The sequence below is a fragment of the Eumetopias jubatus genome, unplaced genomic scaffold, assembly GCF_037043125.1.
Source record: "Eumetopias jubatus isolate StellerSeaLion01/CBP00866 unplaced genomic scaffold, mEumJub1_p1.0 scaffold_12, whole genome shotgun sequence".
NCBI classification, from domain to species: domain Eukaryota; kingdom Metazoa; phylum Chordata; class Mammalia; order Carnivora; family Otariidae; genus Eumetopias; species Eumetopias jubatus.
In genome coordinates, this window is record NW_028274818.1 from 81,536,885 (window position 1) to 81,558,090 (window position 21,206).

The window sequence follows — 21,206 nt, forward strand, 5'->3', positions numbered from 1 at the left end:
AAATGCCTTCGGCTCAGGTCATGATCCTGGGGTCCTGGGATTGAGCCCCGCATCGGGCTCCCTGCTCAGGGGGGAGCCTGCTTCTCCCTCTCCCTCTGCCCCTCCCCCTGCTCCTGCGCTCGCTCTCGCGCACTCTCTCTCTCTCTCAAATACATACATACATAAAATCTTAAAAAAAAAAAATTTTCCGGACCTAGATAGTGTTGCTGATTGTACACTCCTATGGACGTACTAAATGCCATCGAACTGTGCCCTTGGAACTGGCTCAGATGGTGAATTCTAGGTTATATGGATTTTACCACAATTTAAAAAAAAGAATAGTTGTCCTGCTCCCACCAAGGGCATAAGAGCATCTAGAAATAATCAGACCAGGCAAAGGGCGTGAAGGCGCTCAGCAAACCCCACCATGAGCACACGTTCGAGGCATTATCCTTGCTCCAGGTGTCCTTTCCTAGACATTGGCTCTCCCCTGGGCTGTCACAGCTCAGGGGACAGGCTCCATCCTGTCCCACAGGGATTGCATTTCCCAAACAAAAGCATCAGTGCTGCTTGGGGCCCTGGTAGCCGAGAAGCAGGCCCTCCCTCCAATCCCCCTAGAAGGGATGAAAGGAAGAGCAGATGGCCCATCTCTGGGTGACACTCAGGGCAAAGTAAACACCAGAGAGGTTAAGCAACTTGACCAAAGTCACAAAGCGAGACCTTAGTGGCACCAAGCCCAGCTCGGCCCACTGCCAAGCCTGAGCACCGCCCATGAGGCTGTCCGAACTCTGTCCGTCCTACAGAAAGAAAAACAATGCATCATTTGTTCATTCGGTCCCTCATTCATTCAGTGTGCATGTCCCAGACACCGTGCAAGGCTCTGGGGTTAAAGAAAACAAAAAGCACAACGTCCTGCTCGCAAAGGGATTTCAGCCATGCCTGCGGCTGCCCGGAGGAGGAGCGTCCCCCCAGGACTCAGTCTGCTAAGGGACAATGGTGTGTGATGGGCCTGGGTAAGAGGGGGATAGGATTGGCGGGGGGAGGAGGGAATAATCTCCCTGGTTCTCAGCATTCCCCTAAAAAGGCAGGAATGAGGTCAACACAGACCATCAGCCATTTATTGAGCACCTACTGTATACCGGGTCTGTGCTAGATGCTGGAGATAAATAAATCAGTGGTGGCCCCCTGCCCTCCAAGAACCCACAGATCAGAAAGGGGACAAGGACATTTAAAAATAATGTCCCTAGACCCAGGATGGAGTCCAGGGAATGAAGGGGAGCAAGGAAGAGAGGGCCCTAATCCACACTGGGGGGTGGTCAGGGAAACTGCCAGTGGGGAGGTGCTCCCTGCCCTGAATCGTAACAGACAAGGAGGTGTTAGCCTGCTCGGGAGGTAGCAAAGGCGCGGAAGGCAGCCGGGCAGGTGCGCGCATGCGGGTGAACGGCAAGCAGTTTGGTGCGTCTGGATCATAAAGGAGGAGACAAGCAAGGATGAAGGCGGAGGCTGCTGCAGAGGCAGGCAGGGGCCGGGACCCGCGCTCGGCCTGATGGGTCCACTGTCGGCCCTGATGCCCTCCTCCCCCATCTGATCGTCCAGCCCCCTCCTGCTGCGCCAGAGCACCCTCTTCCTCTGTACATAGGTCTTGGCATACAGCAGGTGCTCACTAAATGCTTGCCCCATGATGAATGCCTGAGGGGTACGTTAATTACAAAGATTCCCTGGAACAGGGGCCGCAATGCCTTCATCTCTGTGACCTGGGGCTTTGCACTGGGCTGGCACACAGCAGGTGCTCAGGAGAGGTTTGCTGACCTTGTGACCAAAGGCAGGGGCTCTGTGTCCCGTTCATCTGTGTCCTGGTCCCTAGCATGGGGCCTCCCAATTGAGTAAGTGCCCAGATAAGGATCAGTCGTTTGAATGGTCAGCCAAGTCCCACCTCTCCTTCAGGTTTTAACTCTACTTCCAGATGGCCCCGGGCTGTGCCCCCTGCTAACAGCCAGGCCCTTGTTAGAATGTGGGTGTCATTTACAGCCCAAACCACCCTCTCACCAAGCCCTTGACCTGGAGGCAGTAAAGGGCAGTGGTTTAGGGTAGAGAATCGAGTACTGCAGACTTGGTGTGAACCCCCATTCTGCTACTTCCTGGCTGTGTGACCCTGGGCAAGTCTCTTAACCTCTCTGAGCCTGTTTTCCTCAGCTGCAAAACAAAGATGTGTGACGGTAGGGCCTTCACAGGCTTGCTGTGAGATAATGCTTGTGAAGCATTTAACAGAGTGCGTGGTATACGGGAGGTGCTCAATAAATGTTAGGTGACTATACCCTGCTCCCTTTGCTTCATGATGACAGAAACCTTGTCAGCTTGGAACCTTCTATGTCTCCCCTCCATCCTCCCAGAGCCATTTCCATCTCTTCTTTCAGGGTTCATCCTAAATGACACCTCCTGGACTGCAAGCTGCCCACCCTGGTATCGCCAGCTCAGCACGGGGCCGCGCACAAGGCAGACACTCAGTAAATGCTTGCTGAATACAATGACTAGGAGAAGTATCACTTTGCTCCTGTCTGCCTCGGACAGCTCCTGGTGCCGAGGCCCCAAGCAAGCCCTTACTTAACCCAAGCTTCCAGGCAGATCTGAATCTCTGCTCAGTTCAGCCCATCTTTCCGAGGCACGACAACGCGAGAGGAAGAGCTGGGTCGGCAGGAGCACACCCCGCGCAGGGTGGTTGGGCTTGAGAATCTGCAGGCTTGAGGTCTGCTGTTTAACCTCGGTTCATTTCACCAGACCCAGTCCCCCCACTGCAGTTGGTGGTGTTTCTGCCCCCCTATCCCCCACACAAGCCCATCTCCAGCCGGTCAAGTTCAGAGGTTTCAATATCCCCGCCTGCTGTGTCCCAGCCAGCCTCTCAGGGCCCCATGCCATCAGCAGGTCCCAGCCACAGGCCCAGGGTTTCCCTCTTGTGACCGTATTAGGAAGTGACTCTAGCTTTTCCCTGACACTTTATATGGTCAGCCACAGAGCCCTGACTGCTCCCACGGCCTCCTCCTCTGGCAGAAACAAGAACCAGGAGGGGAAGGTGGAAGAAAGGCAGGCTTTAAGTCACACGGCCCAGGGCAGAACCTTAGCTTGGCCCTCTTCCATCACCTGCGATATTTGTATGAGTGGCCAAACCCTGGAGCCTCTTCTTCCCCATCTATAAAATGATGGAGGGGGGGCGCCTGGGTGGCTCAGGTGGGTAAGCGTCTGCCTTCAGCTCAGGTCATGATCCCGGGGTCCTGGGATCGAGCCCCGCATCGGGCTCCCTGCTCAGCGGAGAGTCTGCTTCTCCCTCCCCCTCTGCCCCTCACCCCCGGCTCGTGCTCTCTCTCGCTAATAAATAAATAAAATCTTTTTTTAAAAAAAACAGTACATTTATACATATACATACATGTATACATATACAAATATGCACATATTTGCCTGTATAGGTATAAAATATTTCTGAAAGCCTACGTAAGAAACATCCTCGAGGTTTCTCTAGGGAAGGGAACTGGAAGATGAGGAATGGGGATGAAAGGGAAAATTGTGAATATCCTGATATACTATTTAATATTTGCCTATATTACCAATTCAAAATAACATTTTAAATCTGGCCAGATAGTTTTTTCTTTTAAGATTTATTTATTTATTTATTTATTTATTTATTTCTTAGAGAGAGAGAGAGAGCACAACCGGGGTGATGGGCAGAGGGAGATGCAGTCTCCCTGCTCAGGTGGGGCTTGATCCCGAGACTCTGGAATCATGACCTGAGTCAAAAGCCGACGCTTAACTAACTGAGCCACCCAGGCGCCCCATGGCCAGATAGTTAACAATAAACATAAGAAGCCACAAGACATGACGTATGCTTCTTATTTTTAAATATTTTCTTGTGGTCTTTGCATAGCTAGCCTTGTGTTATTAGAAAGCTTCTTTGAAGCAATAACCACTTAAAAGATTTGAACAGTGAGGTCACAGGGCTCAGTAACAGGGAGCTTCCCGCTGTGTTTTCTTTCTACCTTCCAAGACCCGGGGCAGTTATGTATTTTTTTTCCACCCTCCAGGACCCTCAGGCACTCAGGAGGCCTCCGCTCATAGTCTGCTCTCAGCATCCCGGGGCAGATACTCCTTCAGGTCCCTAGGCCAAGGGCCTAAGATGAAAACAACATCACCTGCTCGAGTTTGGAAGGAAGGCCTTTCCTTAGCCCACTGGTCTTCCCAGAACAGTGAAACCAGAACCAGGAAAATATCCTTTGGGGTTCGCAGGTAGGGAATTTGGGCTGGGAATGGGAGAGTCCATCTACTTTTGCTCTGGATCATGTTCCCAACCCCAGGGCCTTGGCACAGGAGTGGAAAGTCCCACTGCTGACAGGGATCAAGCAGGTTAGAGATGAGTGAAGTGGGCCAGGTGTGAAGAAAAAGTAGGTGTAGTGATCAATAAACAACAACACTCAGCCCCAGGATCTGGTAGACAACAGGGGTAGTCAATCCCTCCAGCCCTGGAGGCAGACAAACCTTGCCTGGGTCCCAGCTCTGCCCACTTCCAACAATAGGACCGAGCACAGCTGAGCCTCAGTGCCCTGGTCTCTGAAATGGGGTAATAGCCTCTGTTCGTAGGACCGTTGGAAGGATTACATGAGTAGCAGCTCAAAGGAGTCGTCCCAGGGCCAGACTTCCCGGGTTCAAGACCCACCTATTTCTCATCAAGTTATGTAAGTTTCCTAAGCCCCCGTTTATCTGCAAACACGAGACTAAAAACAGTGTATAAAGAAAAGAACAGGAGTCGCCATAACAGTATCTTGGTACGAACGCGTAACACGGTGAATTTTAAATGAACAGCAGCTACCATCAATATTGTGGGGGTAACGAGGCTCCTTTGGGGGTCTAATGAAAGCAGAGACCCCTGCCCAGAAAAAAAAATGTACATATGCCCAAATGTCCTTAAATCTTTGGAGGCTGACAAACTCCTTAGTGCCCATTTACGGGAACTGAGTATGGAACACGTTCTAGGGGGAAAAAACTTTTTTTTTTTTTTGTAAGAACACTCAACACAACTGTGGTCCGCCCTCTTGACCAATTTTTAAGTGTACTCTATGGCATTGTTAACTTCAGCCACAATTCTCTAGAACATACTCATCTGCAGGACTGAAAACTCTGTACCTGTTGGGCAACACCTTCCCATTTCCCTCTCCCCAAGCCAGCCACCATTCCACGCTCTGATTGGAGCCTGATGACTTTCAATGCCTCCTGGGAGTGGAGCCCAGATTGTTCATCCTCCTGTGACTGCCTTATTTCCCTCAGTATCATGTCCCCCGGCTCTATCCAAGTGGTCACCAATAGCAGGATTTCCTCTCTTAAGCCTAAATGATGGACATACCACATTTTCTCCATCCGTGTTCATCATCTTAGAATCTAGGTCCTTTATTCGCATCTGGCTCAAGTGTGTCTTATCTCCCTCCCCTTCACTAGAAGGCAACCTCAGGGCAAGGGCTGGGCGTTGTAACTCTCAGCATCCCCCAGAGATGGAAGCAGGAGAGCCTAGAGCGTTCTACCGGACAGGCCAGAGTCTGACCCGGGTCCCTCCCCAGGCAAGTCACGTCAGCTCTCTCTCGGACAGGTCACGTGCGGGGTGGGAGGTCAGCTTTGCTCTCACCGGTGATGGAAAGGACAAAACAGGCCGAGAAGGACTTGGGACAATACCCACTACAGGCAAGCCTCACACTTTATTGAGCTTCCTCTGCCTGAACCCCTTGTCCCATCCCCCAGCCAAAGAGTAAGCACAGAGCCCACTGCTGAGTGGTCGTGCTAAGCTCCCGGCAGAGAGAACCCAGCGTCCAGAAGGACAGGTGAGTGTGGATGAGACTCGAAGTCACACACTTGTGCCATGAACAGGTAAGGAAAGAACCTGCATCTCGAGGATAAGGACACAGGACCCAATGGCTTCCATAGACTCTTCTAGAACCAAGAGGACAAGGGTCTTCATCCGAGGTGCACTTTGCAGAATGGAGGGGAAAGTTCTCTTCGTTAGCAAAGGCGAAGTCGGGCACCCTGGCTGCCTCAGCATCACCTGCCCCCCACCTGTGCCTCTTGCTTTCCCGTGCTCTCCTTCCCCTCCCCCAACTCCTTTATCTCCTCCATCATGGACAACGGCTTCTAGTTAAGCGATTAAACTGACCATAAAGGAACAGTTAGGAGTAGGTATGCGGTCACAAGGCTGAAAGGCTTTTCATCTCATCTGTCCAGGGAAGCATAGCAGGAATTTGAAGCTTTGATTCATTTTTTTTTTTAATCTGCTGTCAGATTAAATATTCTGGGTCTTGGGACCTTCATAAGCCCTTCATTTTTTTTTTTCCTGATTTCTATTTTGGACTCAAATGCTATGTCAGAGGACAGCAGATGAGATTTATACACAGGCCCACCGTCCTTGACCTCTCTGAGGGAGAGGACACATCTGAGGTAGGAGGCCCGGAAGAGCTCCATCCCCCACCCCCAGCTCCCTGAAGTCGGCCCTCCTTAGAAATGCCCATCCTGTACCAACAGCTCCAAGTTGATAATATTTCCATCCAAGGAGTGGCTCAGACAAAGGGGACTTTCCCTGCGTAGTTAGGGAAGTTAAGGATAGGCTTTAGCACTCTGAGATCAGCTTGCTCACCTGTAAAATGGGACAAGTATACTTATTCCGTGGGCAGAATGGATAATCAGTTATGACACATCTACGGGATAGATTACAATAGCCCCCAAGAAGGTATTTTTGGGGTTATAATGGAAATGTGGGAACGCTCAGCATCGACTCGTAGACGAAGAAAAAGAGCGAGCAGGCTAACCTATGTGCGCAGGCTTGTAAATACATAAACATGTACCATTCTCACAAAGCAAGAGCTCAAGAATGCACCGTTTTATCAGCTGTTACCTCTGGGGGAGGAATGATTTTTTGTGTTTGCTGTGCTTTCCTGAATTTGCCAAATCTTCTGTAATAAACGTGACTTATTTTCCTAATTAGGAAAAAAAATCTGCAGAGCACTTTTATAGAGGACAAGTCTTTTTTTGTTTTTTTTTTTTTTGTAATTTTCACGTGGCAACATGGAAGGGGAGAGCCAGAGGGCTTAATGATGGAAGCGGGGGGGGACCGTTTTCACAAGTTTGTAAAGGATCCGAGAAAAAAGGGCCGTAACAACGACATAACCAGTGGTAACACAGAGCATCCTGAGAGCTGACCATGTGCCCAGGGGCGTGCCAAGTGCTTTCTTTTGAGAGTAACCCACTCTGTGAGGTTGGTACTAACCTCTTGCTCATTTCACAGAGAAGGAAATGAAATTTCAGAGAAATTAGGTAACTCGCCCAAGGGATTAGCGCACCCTTTCTGAGAGGCAAATAGAGAAAGGCTGAACTGGAGGACCCCCTGCCCAGCAGCTTGATACCAGGGGGCCACCTGTGTCCCTCTTGCTCTGGGAGTTGGTCCGAACCCACAAGGAACCTGTGCTCCCTGAGTCACACCATCCCCCCATAACTTCAGTGAAGTCTGCTGAGCATCTGCCAGGCACCTTGGCGCTCTGCATAGGTGATCACATAGCATTTTTACACCTCCTTTATGTGGGGGAGGGTGGTTATTCCCATTTCACAAATAGGAACATTGAGGCTTCAGTAGGTCAAAGAGTTTGTTCGATGTCACAGAACTAGGTGTGAACCCAACACAATGATTCTACCTCACCATGTGACCCCCCCCCCCAACCTGTATCCCAAACACATCTCGAAAGCTCTTCCTTCCCTCAGGGGTGGAGGAGGCTTGGAAGAAGTGCCGGGCTGTCCCCCCAGATACTCACGTAGATGAGTCCTGAGAAGTATCTCTCCCTCAGGTTGTGTAGCACAGAGGCTTCGTTGAGGCACGTCAGCTCTGCCATGTCTTCCACCTTGGAGAATTTGGGTGGGTTCATCTTCTGGATGTCATCTTTGCCAACCGTGACCTTCTTGCCATTCTCCACCAGCTCGACAATCACCTCATCCCCTTTCTCCTCCTTGATGCTGGCTGCCTCGAAGCCTTGCTTCTCCGAAGGGACCCAAACCAGCTTCTTGGCAGCCCAGTCAGCCTGGGCCACTGGGCTGTTGACAAAGTTTTTGTCCACGAAGAGGAACTTCTCATCATCACTGAGCTGGCCTTTCTGTGCCATGGTGCCTGGTTGGTCCCCTGTGGAAAAAAGGGACAGCATCAGAATCCAGCCAGAACTGAGTCCTAAAGGCAGACGAATCCCTCACCTCCTATGCCTAGGAACGCAGTCTGCAGAAACATTCCGCAAAGTGCGAGGATGTTTCCTGCAGTATTGTTTACGTGGTCAAAGAATGGAAACAATCCAAAGCCCCTCAGAAAAAAATCTGCATCATTGCCTATCGTCCACCATTATGGCGCTGGAAACGTAAACCATGGTTTTTTCATACAACGAAATGCTATCCAGGGGTTACGAAGCAAGAGTAAGAGCTATGTGTATTGAAATAGGAAGATAGCCAAGTCTTACTCTTTACTGTAAAAATAAAAGAGGAGCGTTCTTTAAATAGTTAAACATAGAGTTATCATGTGATCCAACAATTCCACTCCTAGGCACAAACCCAAGAGAAATGAAAATACACATCTCCACAACAACTTGCAATGAATGTTCACAGAAGCCTTACTCACAATGGCTAAAATGTGGAAGTCACCAAAGCGCCCATGAACAGATGGAATGAATACATAAAATGTGGTCTATCCATACAATGGAATATTACTCAGCCTGAAAAAGGAACAAAGTACTGATACATGCTACCACGTGGATGAATCTCGATAAAATTATGCCAAATGAAAGAATCCAGTCACAAAAGGCTACATACTGTATGATCCCATTTATATAAAATGTCCAGAAGAGGCAGATCCACAGAGATTAAAGTAGATTAGTGGTTGCCAGAGGCTGAGGAGTGACAGCTGAGAAGGGTACAGGACTTCCTTTTGGGAGTAAGGGAAATGTTCTAGAATTTATTGTAGCTGTGGATACACAACTTTGTGAATATGTGAAAAATCGTTGAATGGTATGATTTAAACGAGTGAAGTGTATAGTATGTGATGTATAGGTCAATAAAGTTTTTATTTTTTTATTCTTTTAAAGAGTTTATTTATTTATTTGACAGAGAGAGACACAGCGAGAGAGGAAACACAAGCAGGGGGAGCTGGAGAGTAGAAGCAGGCTCCCTGCTGAGCAGGGAGCCCGATGTGGGGCTCGATCCCAGGACACCGGGATCACGACCTGAGCCGAAGGCAGACACTTAACGACTGAGACACCCAGGCGCCCCTAGGGATTTTTACTTTCTATCATTTTGTCCAGTTTTTTTTATCGCAGTAAAATATATGTAACATAAATTTTGCTATCAACAATTTTTAAGTCTATAATTCAACGGCATTAGGTACATTCATATTTGTGCAACTGTCACCACCATTCACCTTGAGAACTTTTTATGTCCTACAGAACTGAAACTAAGTCCCCATCAAATACTAACTTCCCACTCCCCTTCCCCCAACCCCTGGCGCCCACAATCTACTTTCTGTCTCTATGAATCTGACTACTCTAAGTACCCATACAAGCGGAATCATACCGTATTTGTCCTTTTGCGACTAGCTTGTTCACTTAGCATCATGTTCTCGAGATTCATTCATGCTGTCAAATGTGTAGAATCTCCTTCCTCTTCAAGGCTGAATAATATTCCATCGTATGTATATACCGTATTTTGCTTATGCCTTCATTTGTTGATAGATACCTGAGTTGTGTCCATGTTTTAGCTATTGCGAGTAATGCTACTGTGAACAGGGATATACTTTCAATTATCTATTTTTATCATATCTGTAGTTTTATAATTTGTATTAAATTTATGATCAACAAAAATAGTTATTTATTTTTTTATAAAGACCTTCAAATAGACAACACACATGAGAAAAAGATGCTCAACCTCACTAGTAAATGAGTTAAAGCAATGAGATACTGATTTTCCCCTATCAGCTTGGATGAGATGAAAACGATTGGTAATATCCAGTGTCATCAAGAGTTGTAGGGAGTGGGCCTCTGTACAAACCACCTTATGAACAGAAAACCTTAAAATCTATGCAAAGGCTTGACCTGCAATTGCATTTCTTTTTTCTAAGATTGTATTTATTTATTTGAGAGATATACAGAGAGATAGAGCACAAGCGGGGGGAGGGGCACAGGGAGAGGGACAAGCAGACTTCCCACTGAGCGGGGAGCCTGACACGACCCAATCCCAGGACCCTGAGATCATGACCTGAGCCAAAGGCAGATGCTTAAATGCAATTGCATTTCTAGGAATTTGGCCTAAGAAAACGGACAAGGGCTAACAGATGCACCACAAGGTGGGTTGCAACGCTCTGTGGAACAGCAAATCTGCAATCCCTCTAAATGGCCTTCAGGAATGCCTTAACTGGGACATCCATGCATTAGAATGGGGTAATTCCCCCGGAAATTCAGGGTGTGGACTTTCCTTTATGCCAAAATTTATCCCTTTCCTTTTAACATGTTTGTTAAAGGGTCATTTACATGCCATAAAATTCTCTCATCTGTAAATGTTCAATCCAATGACTTTTAGCAAATTTACCAAGTTGTGCATCTATCGCTACGATAAAATTTGGAATGTTCCCATCACCCCAAGAAAGGGTTCCCTTGTGCTGGTCTGCCATCATTCCAACCCCAACCCCTGGCACCCATTAATCTACTCCCTGTCTCTATAGGTTCCTCTTTTCTAGACATTTCATATAAATGGAATCATACCACAGGTGACCGTTGATCACACAAAGATACTTATGATGTATTTCTAAGTTAAAATTACGTATAAATAGAATACTCAGGGGAAAAAAAATAGACAAATCTCAAAAACATTATGCTGAACCAAAGAAGCCAGACCCCAAAGGCTCTATTGCTTCACTGACACGCAAGTCTAGAAAAGGCAAAACCATCATGACAGAAAGCACATCAGTAGTTAGCTGCCAGGGGCAGGGAGGGGAACTGACTGCTGAGAGGCACCAAGGAACCTCCACGGTGATGAAACATTCTATATTCTGATTATGGTGGTTACACAACTGTACACATTTGTCAAAACCCACTGGGCTGTACACTTAAAAGCCGGTGAATTTTTATTTTTATTTATTTATTTATTTTTAAAGATTTTATTTATTTATTCATGAGAGACAGAGAGAGAGAGAGAGAGAGAGAGAGAGAGAGAGAGGGAGGCAGAGGGAGAAGCAGGCTCCCAAGGAGCAGGGAGCCCGATGCGGGACTCGATCCCAGGACCCTGGGATCATGACCTGAGCCGAAGGCAGACGCTTAACCATCTGAGCCACCCAGGCGCCCGCCAGTGAATTTTTAAAATACTGGTGAGTTTTACTGTATGTAGATTATACCTCAATAAAGCTGATTGAAATGTTTATAACAGAATCTTTCTCGTAATTTTATATGAATGTATATACATTTTTAAAAGTCTAGTATATGTGCTGGCTCAGTCAGTGGAGCATGTGACTCTTGCCCTTGGGGTTGTGAGTTTGAGCCCCATGTTGGGGGTAGAGATGACTTAAAAAAAAAAAGTCTAGGACGCCTGGGTGGCTCAGTAGGTTAAGCATCTGCCTTCGGCTCAGGTCATGATCCTGGGGTAATGGGATTGAGCCCCGCATCGGGCTCCCTGCTCAGCGGGAAGCCTGCCTCTCTCTCTCTCCCACTCCCCCTGCTTGTGTTCCTTCTCTCGCTGTGTCTCTCTCTGTCAAATAAATAAATAAAATCTTTAAAAAAAAAGTCTAGAACACTATATACTAAAATATTAAGCTATGGTTCTAGCTGGTCCAATACAGGTGACTTTGAACATTGGTAAGAAAGATAACTGTAAGGGACGCCTAGGTGGCTCAGTCAGTTAAGCGTCTGTCTCCAGCTGAGGTTATGATCTCGGGGCCCTGGGATCAAGTCCTGCATCACATTGGGCTCCCTGCTCAGCAGGGAGTCTGCTTCTCCCTCTTCTTCTGCCCGTCCCCCCCACTTGTGCACTCGCGCTCTCTCTCTCTCTCTCTCATGCTCTCTCAAATAAATAAATAAAATCTTAAAAAGAAAGAAAGAAAGAAAAAGAACTATAAGAATGGAAAGAAGGGGTGCCTGGGTGGCTCAGTTGGCTAAGCATCTGACTTCGGCGCAGGTCATGATCCTGGAGTCCCGGGATCGAGTCCCACATCAGGCTCCCTGCTCAGTGGGGAGTCTGCTTCTCCCTCTGACCCTCCCCCCTGCTCCTGCTGTCTCTCTCTCTCTCATTCTCTCTCACTGAAATAAATAAATAAAATCTTAAAAAAATGGAAAGAGGAGGATGTTAAACCCATGAGGCATGATGATTAACATAAATTTCAATGGTCGTCCATGTAAGATGCTGGGCAACCCAGACATTCTCTTGAAAACTGGTCACGATGAGCGGAGGGGAAGCAAACATTGATTCAGCCTTCCCGATATAAATCGTTCCTCAAGGTCACTAAACAATTGGCAGAGAAAAGTCTTTATGTAAAATTTCAAGTCCTTAAATGTCCTCTCAACATGAGGAGCTCATCTGAGACAATCTTCATCCTACTCTCTAGATGTGTCCACGAGGCAGGTGCTGAGACACCAAGCTCTGATTCGGTCAGCCGGCTCCTCCCACCTGCCCCACGTCTCCCCCCACCCACTGCTGCTACGTCCCCAGGAACTGAGGCGCAGGCTGAGTTAGGATGGATGGCCACCAGGACATCCTGTGTGGTTGTTACCCCTACTTCAGCAGAGAAGAATTCACAACTCCTTTGAATTCACCAAGGTAATGCTCACACTTGGACCCCAAGTCCCATGGAGATGGGGTAACCGCACATCCCGTGAATGGGCAGCCAACTCCTGAGATGCAGACTTTACAAGGCCAAATACAGCCACTTTTCTCTTTCAGGTGTGAAAATAGCAATAAGAAAAGCCAGAAACTGATATGCTCAGAGCGGGCAGTTATTTCTTCCAAGAGTCCTGATCTAGTAGCTCACTTTTTTTTAAAGATTTATTTATTTATTTGAGAGAGAGAGCGCGAGCACAAGCAGGGGAAGCAGCAGAGGAGATGGAGAGAATCGCAAGCAGGCCCCAACTCCCCACTGAGTACAGAGGCGGACTCGGGGCTCGATTAGACCACGACCTGAGCCGAAATCAAGAGTTGCCTGCTTAACCGACCGTGCCACCCAGGTCCCCCTCTAATAGCCCATTAAAAAAAAAAAAGGTTTTATTTATTTATTTGAGAGATTGAGAACATGAGCAGAGGAAAGGGGCCGAGCGAGAGAGAGAAGCAGGCTCCCCGCTGAGCAAGGAGGCCAACGTGGGGCTCTATCCAAGGACCTCAATCCAAGGACCCTGGGATCATGACCTGAGTGAAGGCAGACACTTAACTGACTGAGCCACCCAGATGCCCCTAATAGCGCATTTTTAAGAAGGTGGAGAAATGAGCAAGTTATTCCCTAAACCTGAATAATCACTTCATCACTCAAAGAAGCGAAATAAGGAACTGCCCATGAACTTGAGTTTAACAACCCCATTTCCTACAGTTTTAAACTCTTATGGGTTTTGCGTAGGACATTATCCCAGGAGCATCCCTCTCACAACCTCACTTAACTGTTGTGAAAGAACACTCCCTCTACTTGGAAGAATTTCAGTTAACAAATGTAGAAGAAACGACAAAACTAGAATGTAGCAATTTTGGAACCCCTAATAAAATAATGGACCCTGACAATGACCATCGGTAATTGCTAAAACCATGAGACCAGCGGCTTGCACACATCCCTGGGCACCAGCCTCCCCTGGGAGGTTGTGAAATCACAGATGGCCTGGTCCGCCCCCAAAGCTCCGGAATCAGCAGGGCTGGGATGAGCCCCAGGATCTGCATTTCTAACAAGTTCCCAGGTGATGCTGAGGATGTGGGTCTGGGGTCCACACTTCCGGACCCATGGTGTTAGATGAGAACGGGATGGAGAGCTTTATCACGCGTGCATCAGGATGGTGTCACCTAAATGTGCTCATTAACCTTAATAACACAATAAAGTGTCAATCAGGTGGCAGATGGGGAGCCATGAAAAGTACCACTAACATCAAGGAAATATTCTTCCAGAAAGGAGAAGGGGAAGGGGTGGGGGGTCAAACCTGACAAAGCCTCTGGGTCTAACACCCAGGAAATGCAGGGCACAGAGAACACACTGAACACTGTTGTGGGGGATGGTCGGGAGGATGCAACGACGTCCACAGGTGGGAAGGTATAGGACAAATGACTCCGTTGCTTTAGTAAAGCACAGAAAAAGGAGAGGAACCTATAAACTAGAAAGGGGCCTTGAGACCCGGAGGAAAAATGGGAGGTGAAGACAAATGAAGACCGCCTCCAGTCTGGTCATTACCAAAGGGGAGTGGCAGGTGCCTGCGGGGTCGGGGGGGGGGTGTCCTAGCATTCTCTCTACTTGTGCATACATTGGAACATTTTCACAATGAAAAAGTCCAACAGGGATAAGAAAACACAAACGCGGAGGGAGGGAGGGAGGAAAAGAACCCTCTCCCCCCCCCAACATACACATACGAGTGCAAATCAGAAATAAGGGCACATTTCGCCTTTTTAAAAAGCCACCTCTCACGTGGAAAGCTTTTGCAAAATTGAGTGCAATTGTGAGAAAAAACAAAATTCCGAAAACCCCTCCCAAAAAGGTGGGAGATGATCAAGAAAATCTTGAACATCAACTCGATAATCCTTTATATTAGGGAATTTGTTAAATTTCTCGGAGTGACCATGGTACTATGATTTCATCTATTTGGAGTCCTTTCCTGGGTCGCCTGGCTGACTTGGTGGGAGGAGCATGCGACTCTTGATCTCGGGGTCATGAGTTCGAGCCCCACGTTAGGTGCAGAGAGGACTTTAAACAAATAAACCTTAAAAAAGTATTTAGAGTCCCTTCCTTTCTGAGACAATGAGAAGCAGTTGTAGCAGAACTGACAAGCCTGGGGTTCAGGGGTGGGTGCCTGCAGATGGGTTACACTCTTCTGTTTGACATTTGTCCTTAAAAGGAAAAATATTACTGCATAAAATTTGTATGATTCTCGTGTCGATACCACACCATCTCCCATTGGCCTGTACATCATCCCCAGGGCCAAGTTTTCTGAATACCCACAGTGTTGGTCTGAGAATTATTCTCAGACACCTGCCCCCCCCACCCTGTACAGGTGCTGGGCTGAGTGGCTCACGTGTAGGACCATCAAGGAAGAACAGCACAGCCTTAGGAATTGTGTGTTACCATCAGCACCTTCTTACAGATAGGGAAACAGAGGTTCAGAGAGGCGAAGCAATCTGCCTGAGGTCACACAGCAGAGCCAGGGTCCGAGCCTGTGTCTGATTCTAGAACCTGTGCCCCTCTGCCCCCCACCCCCCACCACGAGCCTGATGGGCTTGTCCCAAGTTCAACGGAGAATTTGCAATAAATGAACTGACCCTTGAAAGTACCTAACGCAGTGCCTGGCACATTATCAACATTCAAAATGGGACCCCAATCAAACGAAGGGAACTTCAGCTCCACACCACAGGAAGAAAAGAATCTCACACACACACTTGAATGAAGAAAGGAGACACAAAAAGGATGCACTGTGGGATTGTGTTTATCGGCGGTTCCAAACCAGGTAAAACTATCCCGTGGTGATAAAAGTTGGATGTCTTAATCTGTGTGCCGGTGACAGGGATGTGTTCACTTTGTGACAATTCATTAAGCTACATATCCATGGAATGTGTACTTTTCCGATACAAAGTATACACTTCCATGAAAAATTGTGGTTTCCTTTTCTCTTTTTGATCCTCATGATGAAACACACATAACATAAAATTGACTGCCTTAACCAGTCAAGTGCACAGCTCAAGAGTGTTAAGTACACTTATGTTAGTATGTGTAATGCAAAGTGTTTAAAAATACCTAAATATACTCAAGAGGGCCAGGGAAGTGTTTGGTTTATTCCGAGCAGCGTGACAGCTAAGTGGGCACTTTCAGGTTGTGATGTTGGTCACAGCTGTCTTAAAAGTCAGAAAACCAGCAAAAATAATACAACAGAAAAATAAAAGGACATAGGAATCCCCATCACCAGGAACCCTATCTGATCCAGGACTCAGAAGCACAAACAAGATCAAGTGCAGAGAGTCTGTCTCTATCCAAAAAAGGAGAGAGAGAAGCTAGCCTGTTTCTCACGGCTTTGATGCTTCTGACAGTTACAAAGTACAACATCTGCTTTGGTCAAAGGAAAGAGGAGCCTGGCTTCATCCTGGAATGGCCTTTCCCAGAATGTGTTCCTTGGAACCCTAATCCCTTGAAATAGTAGGGGTGGGGATTGGGTGGGATTCAGGGAAGTTGAGATACTAAAAAAAAAAAAAAAAGATTCTGTGGCTAAATCCACTTGAAAAGGGCTACCTTTTTCCACCCCATTCCCACTCTCCAAAGCTCCCACCCCCCACCTCTGCATGGAGAGACATAGCATGTATCAGGACATCCAAGACCTCGGCAGGTCCTGAATCCCAAAAGCGATTTTATGCCTTTGGACCCAGGGCTCCCCAAAACATTTGGCCACAGACCTCTTTTCCCACCAAACACGGATGAAATCCTACAGATTTGCCCTTGAGAAAATTTGGTGAGCCTAGCAAATTAATAATACTAATATTAGTAATCATAGCTGTTAAATCTTTTTTGGGTACCAGCTATTATCTCAATCCCCTCATTAACACTGAGGTACACCATTAACTCTGGCTTACAGATGAGGAAACGGGCACAGAGAGGTTGAGTAACTTCCCCATCGCGGCACAGCTAGTTATGGTGGACCCTGAAAGAAGGTGTATTTCCAAGGTGATCTTTTCTGCTTTGTTTGCCTTCTTTGAAACGGGCAGAGCACTTGAGGACTGTGGGAAATACAGATGTGCCTGAGAGACATCCCGGATCAGTGTCAAAGTCTCCCGATAAGTCAGTTTCGTCGTTACAAGGACATGCCCCAGCATGCACCCAGAGCCTTGGGTCTTCAAAATCTGGCAACTAGGCAAAAAGTCTCAGGTCAGGCATTAGGGGAGACACAGGGAGGAATAAAAAGTAGCTAGCAAAATTGCAGGAGTGATCAGGGAGCATCATCCCAGGGAGAGGATTCTCCGTGTGCTATGTGGAAGCAAAACCTGGTCCCCTGCTCCCTGCTGTGGTCCTTCATTTCAAGCAGGGGTTTTCGGCCTTGGCACTGTGGACATGCAGCGCTGATCAGTCTTTGGTGGCGGAGGGGGCTGTCTTGTGTGCTGGAGGATGTCTACAGCATCCCCGTTCTTTACCTACTAGGTGTCAGCGACCACTCCTCCTACCAGTTGTGACAACCAAAGGGCCTCTTCAAAGGATTGAAATTGGACCCATTAAGACTGTTCAGCTACTCTCGTGTGTTTTCACATCGGCTTTATGTTCCCCAGAGGAATGCGGAGGTAAAAGATCTTGCCCTTTCGCTTCTGCACTAATGAAAAATGAATAAAATACCCCAGGGCCCAAACAGTATAGGATTTGCACATCACCATGCCTGCTCGACAGCTTCCCTGTAGATTTCATTGCCAAGCTGCCAGCTCAAGAGCTGGAACCAGACACACAAACCTAAATAAACATCCCCGGAGTCAGAGGTACAATGTAGAGTGACCCAGGCTTGAGGCAGCTGGCCAGAGCCCTCTCACTCTGCCTAGAGATGGCAGTAACACCTTCCCTCCAGCTGTGGTCAGCCGGTGAGAATGTGGGCCCTGTATTGCCAGGTGGTCAACAGACCCACAAGTCTGAATTTAGGTACAAGAGAGCCACCCCCTCAAGTTAAAGCACTGCCCATTTCACGCAGACAAAACTGAACGCCCTCTGAGCCTGATCTAGGACACAACCCACCTGCTGGAAGGACCTCTGCATCAGTGAAACAAAGTCAAGGCCTGGCCCAGGTGTGGGAGGAGCCAAATGTGTGGAAGGAAGAAGGAGGGGGACCAGCCTCCCTCAGCGCACCGGCTCTCCCAGCCCCAACCTGTCCCCACGAGGCCACCAGACTCTACCTCTGTTACTAATAATAGCCACCATCATTACTGAGCCCCTTCTATTCATGGGGTATTGGGTCAGGCCATTTGTTATTTTTTTTTTTAGAAAGTTTTTTTTTTTAAGATTTTATTTATTTGACAGAGAGAGGGAGACAGAGAGAGAGTGAGCAAGCACAAGCAGAGGGAGAAGCAGGCACCCCACTGAGCAGGGAGCCTGACACAGGGCTCGATCCCAGGACCCTGAGATCATGACCTGAGCCGAAGGCAGATGCTTCACCGACTGAGCCACCCAGGCACCCCCGGGTGGGGCTATTTATTAAATACACCAGCTCACTATGTGCCCTAAATGTTCAGCAAGGTGAGCATCATTATTCCTTAAAGATTACAGAGATCCTGGAAAGTAAAGTACATTAAAAGCCTTCACTGGTAAAAGTTGGAGCCAGGATTTAAACCCAGATCTGTCTGACACCCCATCTACTCTTAGCAGAAAAGCTCTTCCTTGCCACACCGCCTGAGCCTCTCACCATGCCCCCAACAGATCACACCCCCCACCTCCTGAGGGTTCCGAGGGAGCCTGACCTCACCGTAACAGGAGAAAGGTGGGTGGTGAAATTGTCATTTCAGTGTTACTTTTGACATCTGTCTAACTCATTTAAATACTGTGTTTTTTTTTTTTAAAGATTTTATTTATTTATTTGACAGAGAGAGACAGCAAGAGAGGGAACACAAGCAGGGGGAGTGGGAGAGGGAGAAGCAGGCCTCGCATGGATCAGGGAGCCCGATGGGGGACTCGATCCCAGGACCCCGGGATCATGACCTAAGCCAAAGGCAGACGCTTGACAACTGAGCCACCCAGGTGCCCCTAAATACTGTGTTTAAAGTAACTCCGGCCTCAGCCCGAGCCACCCCGACAGGGTAAAAGGCCAGGATCGCAGGCGGGGAGGGAGGGGCGGGTGACAGACACTGGGTAGGGTATGTGCTATGGTGAGCGCTGTGAATTGTGTAAGACTGTTGAATCACAGATCTGTACCTCCGAAACAAATAATACATTACATGTTAAAAAAAAAAAAAAAAGAAGATGATAGCAGGAGGGGAAGAATGAAGGGGGGGAAATAGGAGGGGGAGATGAACCATGAGAGACTATGGACTCTGAGAAACAAACTGAGGGTTCTAGAGGGAGGGGGGTGGGAGCATGGGTTAGCCTGGTGATGGGTATTAAAGAGGGCACATTCTGCGTGGAGCACCGGGTGTTAGGCACAAACAATGAATCATGGAACACTACATCAAAAACTAATGATGTAATGTATGGTGATTAACAAAACATAATAAAAAATAAAAAATAAAGAAATTAAAATAGAAAAAAAAATAAAGTAACTCCAGAAGAGTGTTTTTAGTTCGTAGAGCGAAATTCTTTTTCCTCTCCTACCGAGAGAACTGGGTTAGCAAGAGACATCGTAGCTCCTATGGAGAACAATTTTGGGATCGAGAGAACTGGTCATTTCTGGCCCTAAAAGCCCCATTGTACTTTGTCGCTTACAACCCTGGCATAACACAGCTTACAATAAATGTATAGTCTTGAATGTGACAGACATTTCTCAATATCTATCTATTTTAAATGTGCATGCCGGGGCGCCTGGATGGCTCAGTCACTGAAGCATCCGGCTCTTGATTTCGGCTTTAGGTCATGATCCTGGGGTCGTGAGATCGAGCCCTATGTTGGGCTCCGTGCTGGGCATGGAGCCTACTTAAGATTCTTTCTCCCTCTCCTTCCTCCCCTCCCCTGCTCTCTCCTTCTCGCCCTCTGCCCCTCCCCCACCATGCTCACTCTCACTCTCAAAAAAATAAAGAATAAAAATAAATGTGCATGCGGGGCGCCTGGGTGGCTCAGATGGTTAAGCGTCTGCCTTCGGCTCAGGTCATGATCCCAGGGTGCTGGGATCGAGCCCCGCATCAGGCTCCCTGCTCAGCGGGAAGCCTGCTTCTCCCTCTGCCTCTGCCTCCCTCTCTCTCTCTCTCTTTCATGAATAAATAAATAAAACATTTAAAAAATAAAAAAATAAATGTGCATGCCCTTTGACTTAGCCATTGCATTGCTGGGAATTTATCTGACAGATAATCTCATGTAATTAGACAAAAATAGATACAAGGATGGTCCCTGAAGCACTCTTTATAAATGATGGTATGTTTCCATGAGGGGATGTTTCAGTAAAAAGCTAGACTTTCAAATAATAGAGTATTACACAGCTGATTTTTAAAAATGCCAAAACATGCTGGTACGGAAAGATGCCAAAGATCTATGATTAAGTGGAAAAAAAAATCCTAATTTCCAGACTGCCAATATTTGTGTAAAAAAAGGAAATTCGACATAGAAAGGTTTTGGAAAGATACACAAGAATACACTGGGGTTACTTCCAGGGAGGATGGGGAACAGGGAGGAGAAGGGGATCAGGGAGAAGGGCATTCTACCTTGGCAATTGTGACCCCAGGGGTCTCAGAGGTTGGCCCCTTTTGAGATTCTGCTGCACGCTTGGCTGCTCCAGGGTAAGGAAAGAATGGGTCTAGTGATATGGCAAGTTCAAGCCTGTGTTAGTGAACAAGGGATGAGTCCTGTGGCCCTTTCTTGGGGACTTTTGATGAGGGCTGTTCCTTCCAAGCTGCTGAAAAACTGATTCAAGTCCAAGGTATGGGCGGGACTCCCCATGGCAAGAATGATGGGCACCAAGAGCAATTTCCTCCATCATCTGACCCTTACAAAATTTCCTTCCAATTCCTGCTTGGCCCTCTCCAAACTCAGCCTTTCCTCCAACGTGTGGTCATGGTTAAATTCTTTACAGGTCAGGAGTGGAGGGCGGACACCCCAAGGAGCAAAAGAGCTGCTATAAAAGCCAGACAGGTTTCCGTTCACAGGTGAGTGCTTCAAGGATGCCATCGCGACCCTACATTAATCACAAACGGGCCAAGAGCACTGGAATTTGTGATGTTCCTGGCACAGGTAAAGAAGTGCGGCCATATGAAAGCAGAAGAACATTCTAGCAACCACCTTCAGGGCAAACAGGAATTGGGTTTATGAAGACATTATCCAAAAAGAAAATTAGGGACCAGTTTCTCCTTTACAGAAAGGCCAC

General features: G+C 47.6%; 1 protein-coding gene across 2 annotated transcripts in view; it reads right to left on the minus strand.

The window, feature by feature from the left end:
- The window catches only part of MYH11 (myosin heavy chain 11), a 91,210-nt gene extending 83,060 nt beyond the window's left edge, over window positions 1-8,150 (minus strand). For both annotated transcript variants that reach the window (XM_028117441.2, XM_028117443.2), the window contains exon 1: window positions 7,806-8,150. In XM_028117441.2, the coding sequence (XP_027973242.1) occupies window positions 7,806-8,150 (345 nt within the window). The remainder of the gene's footprint in view (window positions 1-7,805) is intronic.
- Between the last annotated feature and the right edge of the window lie 13,056 nt (window positions 8,151-21,206).